General features: G+C 35.4%; 2 protein-coding genes across 3 annotated transcripts in view; one reads left to right on the top strand and one right to left on the bottom strand.

The window, feature by feature from the left end:
• Positions 1-11,757, bottom strand: part of znf341 (zinc finger protein 341) — a 30,454-nt gene extending 18,697 nt beyond the window's left edge. Inside the window, exons 1-8 of one of the 2 annotated variants that reach the window (XM_077217975.1) lie at positions 11,697-11,757; positions 9,989-10,096; positions 8,835-9,016; positions 5,784-5,933; positions 3,738-3,944; positions 2,336-2,510; positions 1,693-1,786; positions 1,367-1,572 (exon numbers count right to left, since the gene is read on the bottom strand). In XM_077217975.1, the coding sequence (XP_077074090.1) occupies positions 1,367-1,572; positions 1,693-1,786; positions 2,336-2,510; positions 3,738-3,944; positions 5,784-5,933; positions 8,835-9,016; positions 9,989-10,096; positions 11,697-11,727 (1,153 nt within the window). In that variant the 5' untranslated portion in view covers positions 11,728-11,757. The remainder of the gene's footprint in view (positions 1-1,366; positions 1,573-1,692; positions 1,787-2,335; positions 2,511-3,737; positions 3,945-5,783; positions 5,934-8,834; positions 9,017-9,988; positions 10,097-11,696) is intronic. The other variant, XM_077217976.1, reaches the window with a different exon arrangement.
• An 895-nt stretch (positions 11,758-12,652) lies between these two features.
• e2f1 (E2F transcription factor 1) lies at positions 12,653-21,304 on the top strand. Its single transcript, XM_077218016.1, has 7 exons — positions 12,653-13,862; positions 14,346-14,448; positions 15,540-15,759; positions 16,474-16,626; positions 17,532-17,646; positions 19,574-19,790; positions 20,490-21,304. Exons 1-7 carry the CDS (start codon positions 13,617-13,619, stop codon positions 20,732-20,734), a joined length of 1,299 nt encoding a protein of 432 aa, XP_077074131.1. The 5' UTR covers positions 12,653-13,616; the 3' UTR covers positions 20,735-21,304.
• The last annotated feature ends 946 nt before the right edge of the window (positions 21,305-22,250 follow it).

Here is a 22,250-nt window from a genome sequence, read left to right as displayed (position 1 = left end):
TAACTATTAGGTCGGACTTAGATTGCTGAGTTAAGACCTACTTACCTTAAGACCAGGCGTAAGCGCTGTTGGTGCAACTGGCTCCTGAAGTGTAAACTAAAATAAAAAGTTGTCCAAATGATTCCAGTTCACGTGGATACGCGGAAGCGACCACAAATTCTGTATTATGAATTTTTAAGGCCAGAAAAGTAATTTGTTGAGGTCAATATGTAAAGAAAGACTACAAGCCTACGCACATATATATTCAAATGCGCATACCTATAGACCCCTTTTCAGTTGGTAAACATGGTGACGTTTTTCTGTGGGCGGAGCTTAGGTGGTTGCAGAACGATCCCTCTGGCCGCTTCCCTAACGTTAGTTTGCAAGTTTTGTTAGCTTGTTTTTTAACAATGACTGGAGAAAATCCGATTTTATCTTAATGTGCAAGGTCACTCACTGTCCAGGACCACGACTGTTATTTGCAAAAGTTAATTTTAACAGACGGAACCAGATAGGCTGACCCGTACACGCTCAGGCAATGGATGGACGATCTGACAGGATTAACGTTAACGCTAGGCTCAGTCCTACACCTATCCGATAGAGAAACTGAGCGTAAAGACATACTGGGGTCATATAAATCTTTAGATGCCTATAACTATGTGATAAATGGTCATGTACAAGACTTGTGTGGTACGATCCGCAGTTCAGCCTAGCCAGCGCCAAGAAGACGTCAATGTAAAGAGTGACATTACGGTGCAATTTTAATGATGTGAATATTTTCTAGAAATAAAAATTCCAGATACAGCATATTCATTTTTCATTGATTCTTGCATCCAACAACACAACAAGTGCTTTAAGCTCCTTATTATGTAGCCGAATCTGTGCTGGTTTGTATTGGCCGCCTGCAGTTTTCCCTTTGTTTTGCCTCCAGCTAGCGCCGTGACGTAATTGTGACGTCGGCTCGAAATTGGTCTATAGACTAAACACTAATACGCATGTGCACGCCGTCAGCGTTTTCACAGATTCGCGTTTTTGAAGTTTACGTGGAAATGTTCAATGCTAGCACCTTGGGACCTGTTTCAAAATGTGCGTTCTCGAGCCGCCAAACACTGTTGTTAGCGGCCCCTAAGTTAATAGCTAATGATCTTTACAACAGAAGTGAATCAATCAAAACTAACTTTAGCTGGACAATAACTTTATTCTAGAGCTGCTGTAAAGCCAAAACAATCTCTGTTACTTTAATTTCCTATAATCACTGTAAACCTGCTTTGAAACAGTCCATATTGTTAAAAGCGCTGTATAAATGAAGGTGACTTGACTTTATATTGGAACATAAAGTCCACACTAGAGGCTTAGTTACTACTAGGTAGTTTGTAAATGATCTCACCGTGCTCGTGCTCCTCTTCCTCCGCTTGCTGTGAGTGTTCGTGGTTGTTGAGAGGAAGCACGCGGACGGTGATGGGCATCCTCGAGGCGGTGCTGTGAACGCCGGCGGGCCACACCTTGTGCGTCTGCATGTGTTTCTTCACGTTCGACTTCTGAGCAAAGGCTCGACCACACACGATACACTGAAACGGCTTCTCACCCGTGTGACTGCAGAGAGGACGAGGAGAGCGTCACGAAGGGTCTGGTTATGCTCTGTTTTTTTTTTTCATCAAAACATTTGAATTTCATGCCGTTTTTTAAACCCTTGAAATAAATCGTATAATTTACCTTCTTATATGCTGCTGGAGGTCAAAGTTCTTGGTGAACACTTTGTCACAGTAATTGCACTTGAGCTTCTGGGCTTTTCCTTTGGTTTGTCCTGCTGGAACAAGATAAGGTTGTTTTTACTTTAAATAAACCAGTCATGTCACAAATTTCCTTCAATGGGTGCTCTTGCCATTGTAAGTTTTGGTATGTTGGTAAGTTTTTTTTTCATGTCTTTTAAATTCTGCTCACCAAGGATGCATTTAATTGAACAAAGTAAAATAAAGTAAAAATTGTGAAATATTATTGCAATGTAAAATAACTGTGTTCTATGTGAATATATAGTAAAATGTAATGTATTCCTGTGATCAAAGCTGAATTTTCAGCATCATTACTCCAGTCTTCAGTGTCACATGATCCTTCAGAAATCAGTATAATATGACTAATTCTGATTAATATTGGCATTTATTTTAAATAGAAATCTTTACTAACATAATAAATAATGTAGTTAATAGCACAGTAAATAAATGTCTTTACTTTCACTTTTGATCAATTTAACACATCCTTGCTGAATAAAAATAAAAACCTTTGAACAGTAGTACTTGCTTATTGAAATACATATTGTATATTTCAGCAGGTTTGCTGGTGTAGATCATGTATAAACTACCATCCTGTGTTTTCTTGGAGGTTCGGGCTCTCTTGGGGATGATAACCTTGTCGTATTCGCCCAGCTCGGAGAGGTTTGTGCTGATGGTGCAGCTCTTGTTTTTGGCGGTGTGTTTTCCTGGACTGTAAACCGGAGCGGCGCTGAACACCTGGCCGTCCACACACTGACTGGGGATCTGTCACATCAGGTCATTAGACGCTCAACAATCAGATAAACCTGCATCAGTATATATATATATATATATGCATATGCATATTTGTTTTCATTTATTAACCAAACAAGGCCTTGATTTATTAATAATAATTCATCTTTATTTATATGCAACACCTATTTAAAGCTGTTCACAAATACTTTTAGAGAGAATATAAATTAGTGCTGTCAAATCAATTAATCACATCTAAAAAAATGCGTAAATGTATGTATATATATAATATATATGTGTGTGTGTACACACACACATATATTTACAAACTTTTGTCAGATGTGAATGTGATTAATGGTGATTAATCGATTTGACAGCACTAATTACAACAAATTTACTAACAAAGACATACTTTTATTTTCGACCAGCTTTTTTAAAATAAATTATAATTGTAATTGAAATTGAAATAAAGCTAATAATAATAACAAAATAAAAATATACATGAAAAACTCATATTAAAAATGTTGCAAGTAATGTTACTGTGCTACAATTACATCTAAACTAAAATTAAATAAATTAAAGCTAAATGGAATTAAAAAACAAACACTATTAGCAGTGCTGTTATTGTTAACAAACACTTAAACTTTTAAAAAGTTTTCATTAATTAAATAGAAGAGAAAAAAGTCAATATTAGATGAAAAACCTCAAATAAAAAAACCTGAGAAAATTATGTTAACTTTTTTCTATGCAAATAACTGAAATAAAAAAGTGTAAGTTGAAGTACTAAAATTACTAAAACAAATTAAAGCTAAAATAATATTAAAAAACAAACTGATACAAATAAAAAACACATATAATTACTAAACCTTAATCTAAAATTAAAATGGAAATGGGAAATATAAAAATAAAATTAGATTCAAAATAATTAAGTAATACTATTATATAAATAATACTGAAATAACACTTCCTACATAACAAAATGACTAAACCTTATGTTAAATTAAAAAAACTGAAAATAAAGAAGCTAAATTCAAAATATTAATAAAAACTCTAATAGTGTATATCTGTATAAATAATACTAAAAATACCACTGTTTACATTAATAATCCAGGTAATAATAATATTCAGAACATGAAATTATATTAGTTCAGATTTTAAAATCTCTGATCAAACTGTCAGAAAAGCTGTATTTCGCTATTTTAATACTGATGAAATTAGCATTACATTTGTGAGCGTGCGCATTGATTAACAGCGCTGTACCTGAATGGACTGAAAGGACTGAAGCCCCAGTGAGGGTCCCTCTGCAGTCCCGGCTCCAGCCATAGAGGGCAGTGTGCTGTACACCTGCACCACTGAGTTACTGTGGCTGGAGGACACCTGTGAGGAGAGGGGCGTGGCCTGTGTGGGGGGGAGGGGCAGATGATGGTGCTGGAGGTACGAGGAGCCCGCGTGCATGCTGAGATTGCTCTGAAAAACACCATGTCAAAGGTCACCATTTCATTTATCAAATCGAGTCTGCAACAGAAAACTTAATGTAATCAATCAAACTTTAATTCATGTAATAATCTTTTATTTTTATCCTGATTATTTATATAGTTAAATGACAGAAATTGCATTTTTAGGTATGTTTTGCGACATTGTTAGCACTATTCTTAGTCATTATGAAATCTTTTTTTAATTTTTTTATTCATGTTCCTTGTAATCTTAACTCTTCGGGGTCGCCGATCACGCCGGCGTGATCAAGATACATGACCAGTTTAAGACGTCGAAGCATAAAAACAAAGTCACGTTCTGTCGAAAGTGCTGGCTTGAAATTCTATTTTACTTTTTGTTTCGTGTTGATAGACCAAGTAAAAACGGAGATATGATCAGCTAAACTTTATATAAAAAAATATTGACGCGTTCGTAAAAGAACGCTAGATGGGATGCGACAGCCGTTGCATTTATTCTGATAACTTCGTCGATTTTTGTCATAAAACAAAACGGAGAAAAATGTGTGAATCTGCTGACTCTGCTCTTCAGGCTGCACATTTTAGGGAATGGAGGAGGAGCCAACTGAGCTAAGACGCAAAATTGAAAGGCAGAGGATTTACGGAGTAGACAAAGAGAGACATATATACGTTATATATAGAGAGAGGGATATTATTGCTAGTTTTTGGAAGAGTTTGAGTAGATTTTGAGAGTATTTTAGGAGTACTGTAGATAGTTTAGGAGTAGTTTAGGAGTAGTTTAGGAGTAGATTTAGATAAACTGTTTGAGGAGTGGCACAGATAAAAAATAAAATAAAAAAACACCTGATATTAGTTGTAAATAGTTGTATGTATAGTTTGATTTTGTGTTAATTTTACCTTTTGTATGGTATATTTGCACTATTGAGGAACCCCTCTTACTCAAGGAATGAAAGCCCTGTAATGTAGCTATCTGTGTAATTGTACATGAAGTGTTTTGTAGAGTTTCTAAGCAAAAAAGAAAAGAAAAAACGCCTATTGCCACACCTGCTTTTTGCTGTATATAGTTTGATTTTATCTCAATTTTAAATTTTTTATGTTGTATTTGCACTATTTGGGAACTCTCATACTCTGGGAATGCAAGGCCTTAAATATAGCTCTCTGTATAATTGTGTGCTCAACATTTTTTAAAAAGTGGCTGAGCTAAAAAGAAAGAAGAAAGCCTATGGCTACACCAGCTTTTTTTGTAAATCTTTTTTTTATTTTTTATATATAGCTTGATTATATCTGAATTGTACCTGTATATGTTGACATTTACAACTTGTGTTTACATTTTAAACCTTTTAAAATCCTTCATTGAGCATGTTTGTGTTTTTTGTAGTAGAAAAGCTATAATTTTTCTATTCCAATTTTGTGTTTTTTGTGTGATTTTGGGTCCAGTATGTTGATACAGTACATCAAAGTGAAAAACTAATTGTCTGGTCATATAGGTGATGTTGTGCTGAAAAAAATTATACCAAATATTGGTATGGTAAACATTTGTTTATGTCGCAAAATAAAAAAAATAAAAAGTACTCAAAAACGGCCAAAATAGCCCAAGACTCCGAAGGGTTAAATCAGGATAACTTCCCCTTCCTCCTTCACAGCATCTCTTCTCTGATGACAAGGGCGGGACAACCTGTCACTCACATCAGATCCACCAATAGCAAACCACAACCATCCAATCAAATCCAGAAGCCCCGCCCTACATTTGTTCTTGTTTGAGAAGCCGTTTCACTCGGATATACGTCACAGTAGAGAAGAAAAGAATATCACAACTTTTGTTTCATGCCGACTTGAACCCTCACCCAGTGTTTACCTGTACGGATCCCTGCATGGCTGCCATTGGCTGATCCAGAGAGCTGAACGCTGATATGGCCGACATCAGAACCTCGTCACTGACCAGCACGTTTCCCTGGACCAGCGTGTGTGTGAGCGGAGACTGCGGCACAGTGATGTACGTCGACACCTTGAGGAATATACAAAGTGGATCAATATTAGTACTCAATATCAGTCAGTCTCATGGTGGTTCATGGGGGCTCATAGTGCCGCGAGTAGGCACCGGCTCCGAACCGGCTCTCAAAATGCTTTGGTGGAAAAGGGGTAAAAGTGGTTCATAGTGTCTCATAGTTCATAGTGTCTAATAGTGGTTCATACTGTCTCATAGTGGTTCATAGCATCTCGTAGTGGTTCATAGTGTCTCATAGTGGTTCATAGCATCTCGTAGTGGTTCATAGTGTCTCATAGTGGTTCATAGCATCTCAACTCAACTCAACTTTATTTATAGAGCACTTTCAAAACCACAAGTGGAACCAAAGTGCTGTACAGAAGGTATAAAAGAAAAAAGTAAAAAGAAAGACATAAAAACAATGCAAACATATGACATAAAAACTTACAAAGTATTGTCAAATGCTAAAGAGAACAAGTAAGTTTTAAGCGCACTCTGAAAAGTACCCAATGAAGGGCAAGTTTTTACTGACAGAGGAAGGTCATTCCAGAGCCTAGGAGCTGCAACAGAGAATGCCCGATCACCTTTACATTTTAAACGGGATCGCGGAACCATGAGAAGCAATTGATCATTAGAGCGCAGAGATCTACTTGATTGACAGCGGCTGATTAAATCAGTAACATACTCAGGTGCTAGGCCATGCAAAGACTTAAAAACACACAACAAAGCTTTGTATTGAATTCTGTATCGTATGGGTAACCAATGTAATTTAATAAAAACCGGAGTAATGTGCTCGTAGTGGTTCATAGTGTCTCATAGTCTCATAGTGGTTCATAGTGTCTAATAGTGGTTCATAGTGTCTCATAGTGTCTAATAGTGGTTCATAGCATCTCATAGTGGTTCATAGCGTCTCATAGTGTCTAATAGTGGTTCATAGCATCTCATAGTGTCTAATAGTGGTTCATAGCGTCTCGTAGTGGTTCATAGCATCTCATAGTGTCTAATAGTGGTTCATGGCGTCTCGTAGTGGTTCATAGCGTCTCATAGTGTCTAATAGTGGTTAATAGCGTCTCGTAGTGGTTCATAGCGTCTCATAGTGTCTAATAGTGGTTAATAGCATCTCGTAGTGGTTCATAGCGTCTCATAGTCTCTAATAGTGGTTAATAGCATCTCGTAGTGGTTCATAGCATCTCATAGTGTCTAATAGTGGTTCATGGCGTCTCGTAGTGGTTCATAGCGTCTCATAGTGTCTAATAGTGGTTAATAGCGTCTCGTAGTGGTTCATAGCGTCTCATAGTTTCTAATAGTGGTTAATAGCGTCTCGTAGTGGTTCATAGCGTCTCATAGTCTCTAATAGTGGTTAATAGCGTCTCGTAGTGGTTCATAGCGTCTCATAGTGGTTAATAGCGTCTCGTAGTGGTTCATAGCGTCTCATAGTGTCTAATAGTGGTTAATAGCGTCTCGTACTGGTTCATAGCGTCTCATAGTGTATAATAGTGGTTAAAAGCGTCTCATAGTGGTTCATAGCATCTCATAGTGTCTAATAGTGGTTCATGGCGTCTCGTAGTGGTTCATAGCGTCTCATAGTGTCTAATAGTGGTTCATGGCGTTTCGTAGTGGTTCATAGCGTCTCATAGTGTATAATAGTGGTTAATAGCGTCTCGTAGTGGTTCATAGCGTCTCATAGTGTCTAATAGTGGTTCATAGCGTCTCGTAGTGGTTCATAGCATCTCATAGTGTCTAATAGTGGTTCATGGCGTCTTGTAGTGGTTCATAGCGTCTCATAGTGTCTAATAGTGGTTAATAGCTTCTCGTAGTGGTTCATAGCATCTCATAGTGTCTAATAGTGGTTAATAGCGTCTCGTAGTGGTTCATAGCGTCTCATAGTCTCTAATAGTGGTTAATAGCGTCTCGTAGTGGTTCATAGCGTCTCATAGTGGTTAATAGCGTCTCGTAGTGGTTCATAGCGTCTCATACTGGTTCATAGCGTCTCATAGTGTATAATAGTGGTTAAAAGCGTCTCATAGTGGTTCATAGCATCTCATAGTGTCTAATAGTGGTTCATGGCGTCTCGTAGTGGTTCATAGCGTCTCATAGTCTCTAATAGTGGTTAATAGCGTCTCGTAGTGGTTCATAGCGTCTCATAGTGGTTAATAGCGTCTCGTAGTGGTTCATAGCGTCTCATACTGGTTCATAGCGTCTCATAGTGTATAATAGTGGTTAAAAGCGTCTCATAGTGGTTCATAGCATCTCATAGTGTCTAATAGTGGTTCATGGCGTCTCGTAGTGGTTCATAGCGTCTCATAGTGTCTAATAGTGGTTAATAGCGTCTCGTAGTGGTTCATAGCGTCTCATAGTGTCTAATAGTGGTTAATAGCGTCTCGTAGTGGTTCATAGCGTCTCATAGTGGTTAATAGCGTCTCGTAGTGGTTCATAGCGTCTTATAGTGTCTAATAGTGGTTAATAGCGTCTCGTAGTGGTTCATAGCGTCTCATAGTGGTTAATAGCGTCTCGTAGTGGTTCATAGCGTCTCATACTGGTTCATAGCGTCTCATAGTGTATAATAGTGGTTAAAAGCGTCTCATAGTGGTTCATAGCATCTCATAGTGTCTAATAGTGGTTCATGGCGTCTCGTAGTGGTTCATAGCGTCTCATAGTGTCTAATAGTGGTTAATAGCGTCTCGTAGTGGTTCATAGCGTCTCATAGTGTCTAATAGTGGTTAATAGCGTCTCGTAGTGGTTCATAGCGTCTCATAGTGGTTCATAGCGTCTTATAGTGTCTAATAGTGGTTAATAGCGTCTCGTAGTGGTTCATAGCATCTCATAGTGTCTAATAGTGGTTCATAGCGTCTCGTAGTAGTTCATAGCGTCTCGTAGTGGTTTATAGTGTCTCATAGTGGTTCCTCTGCAGGTGAGCTGTACCTGTCTGTTAGCGGGTCCAGTGCTGATGGACGGGACGGAGGTGTAGGCGTTGTTGGAGGCCAGAGAGACAGTGGCCAGAGACGGCGTGTTGGACTGACACTGTTCACGCTTGTGTGTCATGAAGGCCGGTAAAGAGTTAAACTGCTTCTTACATTTCCCACACAGAAAGACGTCATCATCGTCTGCAGGTATCATGTGACATACAAGAATAATCACAGAAATTTGAGAAAAAAGAACGGACTGAAAAAGCATTCAGAGATGCATAATTACTATGTACAGTGCTTAGCATAAGTGAATACACCCATGCTAAATTGACTAAAAAGAGGAATAAAAAATCATCTTTTGGAAATTGATTTTAATGTCTTGATTAAAAAAATTAAGAAAAAGTTTTTATCAGGATGTATAGTATCCTTTTAGGTAATTAAAATAAAGCTGATATATTAAATATATTACAAATATTAGATGAAAAACAATTGTTAACGTAAATTAATCAGTTTAAGTACTAAAATTACTAAGACTAAAACTGAAATAAAAATAAATTACATATAAATAGAAATGTAAAAAAAAAACTTAAAAAGCAAAAACTCATGACAAAATGACTAAAACTTAAATTAAAATTACAATTAAAACCTGAAAATATAAAAACTATTTTAAACAATACTATGAAATATTTAAATACTACTAAATATTGAAATCAATACTATGTATATAAAAATAATTGTTATCATTAACTAAAACCATTACTAATTGTTTTAGGTAAATGAAATATGAAGCTGCAATAAAATATAAATATTAGATCACTTAAAAAACACTGAAACCTAACTGAAATAAAATAAGTAAAAATTGAAATAATAAAATGACTAAAATTGAAACAAAAATATATTTAAACCTTAAAAGAACTAAGAAAAATGAAGAAAAAATTACTAAGACTTAAACTAAAATTAAAATATATCAAAATAAAAGCTAATTCAAAATATTAGTAAATACTATAATAGTTTAATTATATAGTTATATAGTTTTAGTTAATTGAATTGAATTGAACATATAAATAACACTGATACAAATGCACACTTTGCCTTTAACAGATAGGTTACATATACTACATTATGATAAACTAGAATTTTTAATTATATAAATGCATTAATAAGTCTCACCCATTGGCTGGATGGTCGTTCCTGAGACATTTTGTGAGCCCGGATCCAAAACACCACCTTGACTGTCCAACAATGACTGGACATTGAGCACCGTCTGATTGTCCATGCCTGAAACAGGACAAATATGACTTAACCAATAAATCAATCCATCAATTATTCAACAAACCACACACTTACTACCTGACTATTTGGCCAGTTCAAAATCCATTACAGGACTGTTACTTGAGTTATAGTATTAATAATCATTATTGCATGATTCTCTGCAATACTTGATTCTAATTGGTCAAATGCAGCATTATGCAAATATATTTATAAAATGATAATAAACTGTTTCTCAAGTACTTGTTTCCTACATACCTGTGCTAGTTAGCTGTTTTTAAGTCCCTTTCTTTGCATATATTATTATTATTGAAACTAAAACCAATTTCACTCATTTTTTAAAATTATATATTCATTATTTATTTGTTTAATTCATTTTATATACAGCATATAGTGCTGTCAAATCAATTAATCGCATCTAACATGAGTTGGTATATATAGTATATGTGTGTGTGTATAATATATATATATAGTATATGTATGTGTGTGTGTGTATGTATGTATGTGTGTATATATATATACTATACACAGTATATACAGTACAGTAAATACACACATACAGTATATATTGTATACACATTATATATTTACAAACTTTTATGTAAAGTGATATTATGTAAGGTGTGATCAATTTGACAGAACTTATATATATATATATATATATATATATATATATATATATATATATATATATATATATATAGTATATAGACAGTGTTGGTGTAATGCATGACTTAATGATGTATTACTGTAATTTAATTACTTTCCCGTTGAAAAAGTAAAGTAAGGGGTTACTCTTAATTTTCTGTTATTTAATCACAGTTACTTCTGATGTAATTGCATTATATACTGTATAGATTAGAATAATTCTATATAAAACAATAGTGGATTTAACATCAAAATTTAACATCTAATGTTAAACGTTTTTAATGTAGCCTAACATTCTTCCTTTAAACACTTTGGTCAGTTTAAGAGTTATTTATGCAATTTTATATTATTTATTTGAAAGAATTAAAAGAGCAGTTTCATGTCCATTCTCGATAGATATATTATACACACACACACACACACACACACCAATCATTTAAAAGATTATCATAGAATCAAATGACCATTTCCTTCTATTATACTACCAAGTGTACAATCAGTTTAGGAAAAGAGAACATCTGTAACATACAAGCAATCAATTGTGGGCACAAACATAACTACTTTTACCAAATATGAATAGCTATTCTCCCTTAAACATGAGAGTTCATGTGTTTTGTGGCTTTTCCAGTGACGTGTCTGTCTCCCTCCGCCATGATCGCACGAGGCTGTTATTCTGATCGCTCTTCCTCCCTCCTCTACATCAATCTCTCCTCAGATACATCAAACTCAATACATAACACCCACCGCAACCCTGTGCTATTATTATTATTTATATACATTTTTAAAAAATACTATTTTACTATTCAAACACAATGACATATCCACGAACCGAAACAACTGTGTAAAATGTGTTTCTTTGGCTTGTTCATCTCGCGCGCGCATGCATTCACACTGCAAACATAAAATAATAAATTATAGTTTGTGCATATGCTGGAAAATTTTAAATAAAGTGCATTAATACCTTCCAGAACCTCAAATATTGCCTGCGCCATCTTGTAGCTCCTCTGTGTATTACGCCAGCAGTGGGCGGAGTTTATTATTATTAAAATATTACAATTCACACTAAACAAAAAAGTTTACATGTTTTAGATAGATATTTATTTTTACAGTGTCCCTGTTACACATGTTACATGTCGTTATCATAGTAATAACAGTCAATTATGCATTATTACATGCTAACCCTAAACCAAACCTTAACCATAACCCTAATTATATAGGAAGTACATGTAGTTAATACTATAACTTAGTAGGCTACTTAATTGTATTACACTGTGACAAGAACACCTTAAAATAAAGTGTAGCCACTAAGATTTCGATATTTTGATACATAAATGAATTTAGCATTTGCCGTGAAATTAAAGTTTTAATAATATTTAAATAAACAATTAAAAAATACAATTAAATGCGGAATACATTAATTTATATTTAATTAGTCTAAAGCAACTTTCTAATTTGTGTCAAAGCCACAGGATTTAGATCTATGTTTTTTGTATTTGGTACATACTAGTCCAGATCACAATGACTAATAAAATACACAACAATTTAATCAGGAACAACAAGCTGTATTAGACGATTAGATAAAAAGCTTATAATAGAGCACAAGCAAGATGGTTCTTTATTTCTATATATACAAATAATGACGTTTCCAACTGATCGGAGTGATTTTCATAACGACGTTGAGTAGGCTATCCATCGCAATTACTCATAAAAAGAGCTTAAATAATATATATCCAGAGGCGTGCGTGAAAATGTAGTTTTTCATTCAAACAACTCTTCTTTTTAAAACAAAATAACGCAAAGAGAACAAAACAGACGAAGTTGAGTGACAGCTGCTCCAGCCAACCAACGGCCTGGGAACTCTGACGCGAGGCGCGAAGGAAGCAACTTCTCGGCCAATCAGTGCGCGGCACACTGGCACGTGCCAGTTTCGCGGCAAAAAGGATTTGGCGCGTAAAGCTTAGAACAGGTTCCGATCAGCTGGAAAACAAAAAACAACAACAACAAAAGTGATTCCGGTCGCATCGCGCGCAGGGACAGTCGGACCGCACCTTCCCTCTGTTTCAATGGATTTAAGCATTTAATGAGCGAAGATCTGGCTATTAATTTGAACTTATTGACAATACTTCCTGGATGGAGTCATTAAAAAGGACAAAACCGACGGATATTTTGGATTAAAGTGTCAGATGAGTAAAGAATCCGGACTTTGGCTTTGTCCAGCATCTGGATCGGGTTATACTGGTATTTTTACTTCATCTACAGCCTGTTTACCAGTTTAATTACATCTTTCTAGCACGTTTAACAATGCTCGCGTGAGAACAAACTTAGTTTCTCTTTAAAATATCGCAACAACATCAATAATTTGAGGATTATACTGAATGATTTCATGTTTTACGCACTTTAAAAGTTGAATTTTCTTTGCAGTTTGTTTGTGATGTTGTTTATTTATAGTGGACTCTATTTGTTATGCTTTACTGCCATTTTCAAAAGCACTTCCTTAAACAAAAGAATTCACAACTCTAAACTCATCATGCATGTGAAATACATCTGAAATGTTTATAAATAACATGCATGCTTTTATCCTTGAGTTTTACTAAAGTAAAGTTGATATTTTTGTTTTGCACACTGAAGTTGACCTATATTTCTGGCCTTGTGGTTTGGGAGTCTCACCCATATGTTCAGTCAAGGCCTGTTTTTAACATGCTTTTCAGTGTGCACTTGTGTGAAACCTGTCAGAACATGGTTTTTACAACTCCACTGAGTCCAGTGCTCTCTCTTGTGCATGCATTTTAAAAAAAAGCAACCCGTTCCCATGCACTAAAGGCCATCCTCAGGATTGAAAATAAACCCAGAGCCCAAGTAACCCCTGCTGTTTTAGCACGATATGTCTGAGAGTTTTATATCGGGTCAGACCTCGGAGGATCTGCTGGCTGATTTTGAGTCTCTCTTGAACAATGGCAGCATTGATCTTAGTGAAGATCATCAAATCGTCATCATCTCCACCCCTGGAACGGCCTCGACCAGCACTGCCACGGGTGACTTCTTTCTGTTCGCCACCCCACATCACAGCGCCAGCACCAGCACCAGCACAGCCCTGGACAACAGGAGACCCGCTCTGGGAAGACCACCGGTACAGTCCATTACACGTGTGTGTGTGTGTGTGTGTGTGAACTACAGCCTTTGGGTTCCACCTCAGATTCTGAGCATTCTGAGCATTCCAATCAATCAAGCACGTTTAAAGCACAACCAAAGTTCTTTACAAAGAATAAAAGAAACACAAGAAATAAAAATGATATACCAAACAAGCCAAAATAAGTAATACGCAATCAAATAAGAATAAAAGAGAAATCCGGGATGACAAAATCTGGCGTGTTAAAAGCCAGGGTGAATAAGTTAGTCTTAAATTCCATTTTGGAATGTTCACCTTTGGAAGTTCCGTTCCATAATGCGGCTCAATGGTTCCAGATCTGACCTGCTGACCCAAATGCTGTAGGTTCAAACTCCAGATGGAGTGGGTCATGATGAGCCTCCGCATACGTTCAACTCCGATTAGTAATGGTTTTAAAGTAACATTACAGTTTTATAATTCTCTCTTTGTGCTGTTTGACTTTAGGTGAAGAGGAAGTTGGATTTGGACAGTGATCACCAGTACATCTGCACGTCTCGATCTGTTTCTCATGGACCAGCTCCTCCAGCTACACCCGCTCCACCCAGAGGTACTGACGCTTGCAGAATGACGACCGCTGAATATTCATAGATACACTAGCGTTCCGGGTCGTTCACCAAGCCTGCATTTATTTACACCGGGAAATATGAAATATCATTGCACTTTAAAATAGCTGTTTTCTTTGTGAATATATGTTAAAATGTCATTTATTCCTGATAATTTCAGCATCATTACTCCAGTCTTCAGTGTCACATGATCCTTCAGAAATCATTCTAATATGATGATTTGATGCTCAAGAAACATGTATGATTATTATCTGTGTTGAAAACAGTTGTGCTGCTATTTTTCAGGATTCTTTGATGAATAGAAAGTTCTAAAAGAACAGCATTAGTTTGAAATATAATCTTTTTTGACATTATAAATGTATTTAGTGTCACTTTTGGTTCTTTTTTTTTTATTATTAGAAATTTTCTTGAACACTTACACAACAATGTACATCACATGTCTGTAACAGCACATATAATGTACAAAAACAAAACAAACACGGGATCATATTACATGAAAAGTGCAATAGCTCAAACCAACTTTGGATAATACAGTATGAACTTGGGAAGTCAGAGTTAACAAAACATTGCAATCAATAATAGCCACAGATATAAGCAATAAAATAGGGTTAATATAGTGCAAATTAAAATATATATTCATATGAATATAATACCTAAACAAGCATTTTGTTCCTCCTCTATTATATTGTTAATATCCCACTGTTCAATATATAATAAAAAGGGACTCCAGACCCTCTTCAATTGTTCTTCTTTACCCTTAAGAATATATGTTTATTCCTGTGATAATTTCAGCATCATTACTCCAGTCTTCAGTGTCACATGATCCTTCAGAAATCAGTATAATATGATGATTTGCTGCTCAAGAAACATTTCTGATTATTATCAATGTTGTTGTTTTTTAATGAATGGAAAGACCACTTATTTAAAAAACTCATCTATTAGAAATAGAAATCTTTTGTGACGTTATAAATCTCTTTAGAGTCACTTTTGATTCATTTAATGAATCCTTGCTGAATAGAAGTATTAATTTCCCTCCTCTACTGTAGTGTAAATCTGTTTTCAACATTTGTTTTAGTCCCTAAACTGGCTACGGAGAAATCCCGCTACGACACGTCTCTGAACCTGACCACGAAGCGCTTCCTGGACCTCCTGTCTCAGTCTCCAGACGGGGTGGTGGACCTGAACTGGGCGTCTCAGGTGCTGGACGTCCAGAAGAGGCGCATCTACGACATCACCAACGTCCTGGAGGGAATTCACCTGATCTCCAAGAAGTCCAAGAACAACATTCAGTGGCTGTAGGTTCTCCAGAGCGTTACTGATTTATTCACCAGCGATCGTGTAGTTGTTTATTTGCATGCAGGATTTGAAATGAACACCCGCAAACACACCAAATGCTGGTAAACTCAACTGTGGCGGCAACGCTCTTAAATCACCAGCCAATGTGGCGTGTTAAATATAAGTATATTTACTTATATTTACTCACTTTGCTGGGGAAGTTTGTGTAAGCAAATTTGTGCAGATTTAGAGTAAATACTCAACTCGAGTCATCATGATGTATTAAATACGGAGTATTGCACAGAATCTGCTAATATCTTACTTACTCGAACATGATCGTCACTACACAGCAAATAACGGCACGCTTGTTCATTTGCATTGAAGCAATAATGAAGATTAAAGCATTTGGTTAACAGAAAAGACAAATGGACTTATTTTCCAACATCCTACATTGTTATTGATCTCTCCACCTAAAACACATTTTTGGTGATGATTGCATGGATGACAGGATTTTGTTTGAATAAGAAATGAATGTATGAAATCCAAATTTTATAATATATATATATATATATATATATTTTATTTTTTTATTTTTTTTATGACGTAGTTAATCTGGTTCATTTCTTTTCTTTCTTTTCTTTTTTTGGCTAGTAGAAGTTCTGAACTTAAAAATTTAGTAGCCAGTGTGAAAGTAAAATTCAAGCCCTGTGCGTGTGTGTTTGCTGTGTTCTCAGGGGGAATCGTATCGACGGGGCGTCCGTGGCCAGGTTTCAGGAGCTCCAGCGGGAAGTGTCCGAGCTCACGGAGGCCGAGGAGAAACTCGACGAGCTCATTAACAAATGCAGCTTACAGCTACGGCTCCTCACAGAGGACACACACAACAAGAAATATCCTTCATCTCAAGAGGCCCTATCATACACCCGGTGCAATGCAGCAAAAAAAAAAGAAGTTTTTTGCTAGTTTCTGCCCTACGCAGTTTTCATTTTCACGTCCTGTGCCACGTTGTTTAAACAGTGAATGCATTTGTGCCCATCTGTGCGCCCATGAGTCTGCTGGTCTGAAAACTAGTGTGTTCAGGCATCGCGTTCCTATTTTGAGGAACTGAAATAGACTGAGATATTGACCAACTGAAACCTGGTCTGAAGTCAATGGCGCAGTATTTTTATTTTTGTTATTTAAAGGGTGCGTTAGTAATATGAGCCTATATTGTAAAATGTAAAAGATTACTATTGTGTATAAAGATATGGTGGAATCCGGCTTGTCCCGTGGATGGTCTGCTTGAGCTTTAACCTCTCACACACACACACAGCTTTAACCTCGTGCACAAGCAGATCCGTTTGCTCTCTGGAGACACGTCCAGTTTTTCCGCTTGCAAATTCCTCCATGTAAATAGCGAATCCGCCATAGCACGAGTGCAACTGGCTGTTAAAGGGAATGGGAGATGAGACTCTGATTGGTTTATTGCACTTTACGCCCAAAACACACCCATTACTCATTAAAAGAATAGAGACAATCCTTTTAGAGCATTTTTTCCCATCGTTAAAATAGGAAAAGTGGATTTGGACACGATCTAAGTGCCCTTTATACCATGCGTTTAGATCATTAAAATAGGGCCCAGTGTGTCGAGGAGAGTGTGATCTTCTCAAAGTGTCTTTATTGTAGTCTTTCTTCATGGGTTGGGTGTAGATTTGAGCAGTTTTGCAGGTCTGGGATCGGGAAATGAGGATCGGAGCAGCTCAAGTAGACTAACATGTTTAGTATGTGGATACTGTGATCTTTAACGCGAAGTCAAGCTTGGGTACGTTAGATGCCAGGACCTGCGTGATACGGTCGACACTCCGGAGCAGATCATCATGGTGATTCGAGCTCCACCAGAGACTCAGATGCAGGTGTCCGAACCCAGTGAGGTCAGCAAACACACACACACACTTGATTTATTTGTGTAAATAAGGACATATTATAGACTTCTATTGCTTTTAAATAAAACTTTATACATATAGAGTATATGATAGGGCTGTGTATATGTGTGTGTGTGTGTATGTGTGTGTGTATATATATATATATATATATATAAATGTATCTATATTCACTATAGATGTATATAGTTTATATAGATACAAGAGATATGTAAACATTTTATATACATACAGATTTAAGTTTATATATACACACACACACATTTGTTTATATATGCATTTAAAAGGTATGTATGTATGTATACATGTATATATATAGATGCATTTACTTTTTAAATATACATAATTTTTTATATATATATAGAATGTATGTATAATCACTATAAATGTATATAGTAAATATAGATACAAGAGATATATATACATATTTTATATACATACAGATTTAAATATGTGTGTGTGTATTAATCATGCGATTTACATTTTCACACGACAGGGCAGCTCACTTCTAACCATGCAAAATGTAAATTTATGTTCACTGAAACCACCTTTAACATAGAGCATAAAGAACATAGACATGTTTCAAAGATGGTAGACATGTTTTTCAAAGAACTTGTTCTAAACGCATGAAAAAAGAGCATAGAAAAACCACAGTACTTCTACTTGCAGAAAGTGCTCAGCGCAAAGGTCAGCATAGTGCCTCTCGTATGTCTTCATAAGCGTAATGTACACTTTTTAAATACATAGTATGTACATATATTTATTTATTTAAAGTGTTTGTGTATATAATATAATATAATATTAAATTTATATTTATACATTTATATATATATATATATATTTATACATTTATTATGAATATACATATTTTATATACATACAGATTTAAATGTGTGTATATACAGGTGCTGGTCATATAATTGGAATATCATCAAAGTTGATTTATTTCAGTAATTCCATTCAAAAAGTGAAATTTGGATATTATATGTCACCCAGGCGAGATGCTTCTGACGCTGTGTATTGTTCAATAGTGGCTTGACACAAGGAATGCGAAAGCTGAAACCCATGTCTTGCATACGTCTGTGTGTGGTGGTTCTTGAAGCACTGAATCTCCCCCACATTTTTTAATGGGTTTTGTTTCACAATCCTCTCCAGGGTGCGGTTATCCCTATTGCTTGTACACTTTTTTTTCTACCACATCTTTTCCTTCCCTTCGCCTCTCTATTAATGTGCTTGGACACAGAGCTCTGTGAACAGCCAGCCTCTTTAGCAATGACCTTTTGTGTCTTGCCCTCCTTTTGCAAGATGTCAATGGTCGTCTTTTGGACAGCTGTCAAGTCAGCAGTCTTCCCCATTATTGTGTAGCCTACAGAACTAGACTGAGAGACCATTTAAAGGCCTTTGCAGGTGTTTTGAGTTAATTAGCTGATTAATTGAGTGTGGCACCAGGTGTCTTCAATATTGAACCTTTCCACAATATTCTAATTTTCTGAGATACTGGGGTTTTCATTAGTTGTCAGTTTAAAATTAAAAGGAATGAACACTTGAAATATATCAGGCTGTGTGTAATGAATGAATATAATATCCAAATTTCACTTTTTGAATGGAATTACTGAAATCAACTTTTTGATGATATTCTAATTATATGAGCAGCACCTGTATGTGTGTATATATATATATATATATATATATATATATATATATATATATAAATAATCTGTATGCTGTATACATAAGTTAACCAATATAGACATTAATGTCCATTATAAAATAGTTAAAACTGTTAAAGTCGCTAAAGAGAGTGCCTACTCTCTTTAACAGTCGCTAAAACAGTCGCTAAAGAGAGTGCCTATATATATCTATAGTAAAATGTCTTGGTCTCTTTAAATGTTTAATTCCTCCTCTGCCTGTATTTCAGGGTTACCAGATCTCTCTCAAGAGCTCCAAAGGTCCCATCGACGTGTTTCTGTGTCCTGAGGACAGTACTGGGGTCTGTAGTCCCGTCACTGATTGTAGTCCAGCGAAATCGTCCAATCAGAGCCCCCCGCAGTCTGATCTCGCATCACAGGAAGTGACATCATCAACGCCGACTACTCTCCCTAGCTCCTCCCCCCTGCCTCTCGGCACAGACTCGGGTATGTGAGATCGTTTAAACATCTTTGCATCTTAATTTACTAAAAAAATATATATATAGACATTTTAATGTTGTCCAAATATAAATATTTAAGGTTTTTTGAAATTAAAAATAAATGTTTTAAGTATTGAAAGTTAAATCTTAATCATAAATGTTAAATCCAAATATAAAATGTGTGACTCAAATTTAACACGTACATTTATGTGAAATTATTTTCCAAATGTACATGTTAAAGGTATTTTTAAATATTGAATATAAATGTGATGTTAAATGTAAATCTTTAGGCATAAATGTTAAATCCAAATAATGATTTACATACACACACACACACATATATATTCATTTATTTATTAAAATAATTATACACAGTACACACATATATTATGTAAACACAAACTTTTATTTTGGATGTGATTAATTGTTGCCCAGGACTAACATATATATATATATATATATATATATATATATATATATATATATATATATATATATATATATATATATATATATATATATATATATATATATATATATATATTATATTTGAAATATATAAAAAATATGATGTGTGCTATTATCCAACAATGAATAATTAACGCTCTGATTGTTTACATTTCACTCTGTAATAAATGATCCAAAAAGCATTTTCTTCCCAAAATGATTTTAATTTCCCATTTTCTTGAATAATTGATGATTTCAGAGTCTTTTCTGGACTCGTTTCCTGGCATTTGCGGGATGCCAGATTTGGACTTGTCTCCTTTGGGCTCGTCTGAGTTCCTGCTGGAGCGGGCCGGCTCTTCGGACACCATCGGCCTCGCTCTCGACGGCTTCATCTGTCTCTCTCCTCCTCACAGTCAGGACTATCACTTCGGCCTGGAGGATCACGAGGGCGTCAGCGAGCTGTTCGACTGCGACTTCAGCGACCTCGGCCCTCTCGAGTTCTGACACACCGATCGAAGTGTGAAACCGCTCTCACACCGCTTCACTTTTCAATCCGGCTTTGCTCGAACGCTGCCATTTAATTTATTAATAGAAACAAGTCACCTTTAATCTCTTTTGGTTTCATGTTTATTTGAATTGATTGTACATCTATTGTCGTCAGGAAGGTTTTAGGATGTCGAACTGGATAGTTTGAATATAAACTGACAGGTTTTATGGACTATTTCTCAGGTGAGTGATTACGTGCTAGTTACCGTATGTGTTTAGGGTCGGGTTATGTTGCATATGTTGGTTATGCAATGCATGCTGCACGATAATCAATCTGTCATCGCTCGCACGGTGACCGAGAGGATTAACAGAAAATGAACTTTTCACAGTCAGAGTGATGAGATCGATATTTCTTTTCTAATCACAATTCTATTCACGTGTTTTGAACAAATGTTCATCATGTCACAGATTATCTCGCGTTCATGAGTTTTGCATTGTGTGTGCAGGCTTGTGTGATTTTTATCGCAGTTACAGGAGACATTCTGTATTTATTTGCATTTAAATCTGATCCTGGTACAGTAAATGTCAGTTTTTATATATATATATATATATATATATATATATATATATATATAATTATTGCTGGGCAATGATTAATCGCATCCAAAATAAAAGTTGTTTACATAATATTTGTGTGTGTACTGTATAATTATGTTGTATATATAAATACACACATATGCATGCATATATTTAAGAAATATTTGCATGTATATACTAATTTATACATAATTTATACTATATATAAATATTTTAAATATAAATAACACATTTCTCTTAAATATATACATGCATGTGTGTGTGTCTTTATATATACAACATAATTATACACAGTTTACACATATATTATGTGTAAACAAACTTTTATTTTGGATGGGATTAATCGCGATTAATTGTTGCACAGCCCTAATATATATGTATAATATACCCCTAAGAATTCACTTGTCTTATTTTTTTTTTTTTTTTCCTGCGCATGTGTAAAAATCCGTATCCTTTCCAGCCTTGTCTTAAATATTAATCTTTATATTTAAAAAAAGCACTATGTTTTTGTTTTTATTTCTACTAAGATTCCCTGTTGTCCAAGTGTAGAAATATCTATTTTATTACTGGAGTTGTTCTTTTCTCCAGCGTTTGGGTGTTTTAGAGTCGTTATTCCACTAAAACTGTGCTATTAGCTACAGAACGTCAGACGAAGTATATATATATATATATATATCATTTGAAAGGATTATAATGATATAATGTCATTTTAGCGGAATATATAAATACATTTCGGTTGAGTAGGTTTGATTATAAAGGGCTCTGAAGTTCATGAGGACAATGTTTGATAAGCTCTTCATCTTCATCTAAAATATATAATTTAATGCAAATTGAGCTTTTGCATGTATATTTTTCTGGGATGTGCTTTATTCTGTTTTCTGAAGGCAGCTTTTGTCTTTTGGTTGAATGTGGTTTTTGTGTATTTGGAAAGAGGCTG

This window comes from Siphateles boraxobius, unplaced genomic scaffold (genome assembly GCF_051911475.1).
Source record: "Siphateles boraxobius isolate OS27281-9 unplaced genomic scaffold, OSU_SipBor_1 77, whole genome shotgun sequence".
NCBI classification, from domain to species: Eukaryota; Metazoa; Chordata; class Actinopteri; order Cypriniformes; family Leuciscidae; genus Siphateles; species Siphateles boraxobius.
This window is presented reverse-complemented; position numbering and strand designations above follow the sequence as displayed.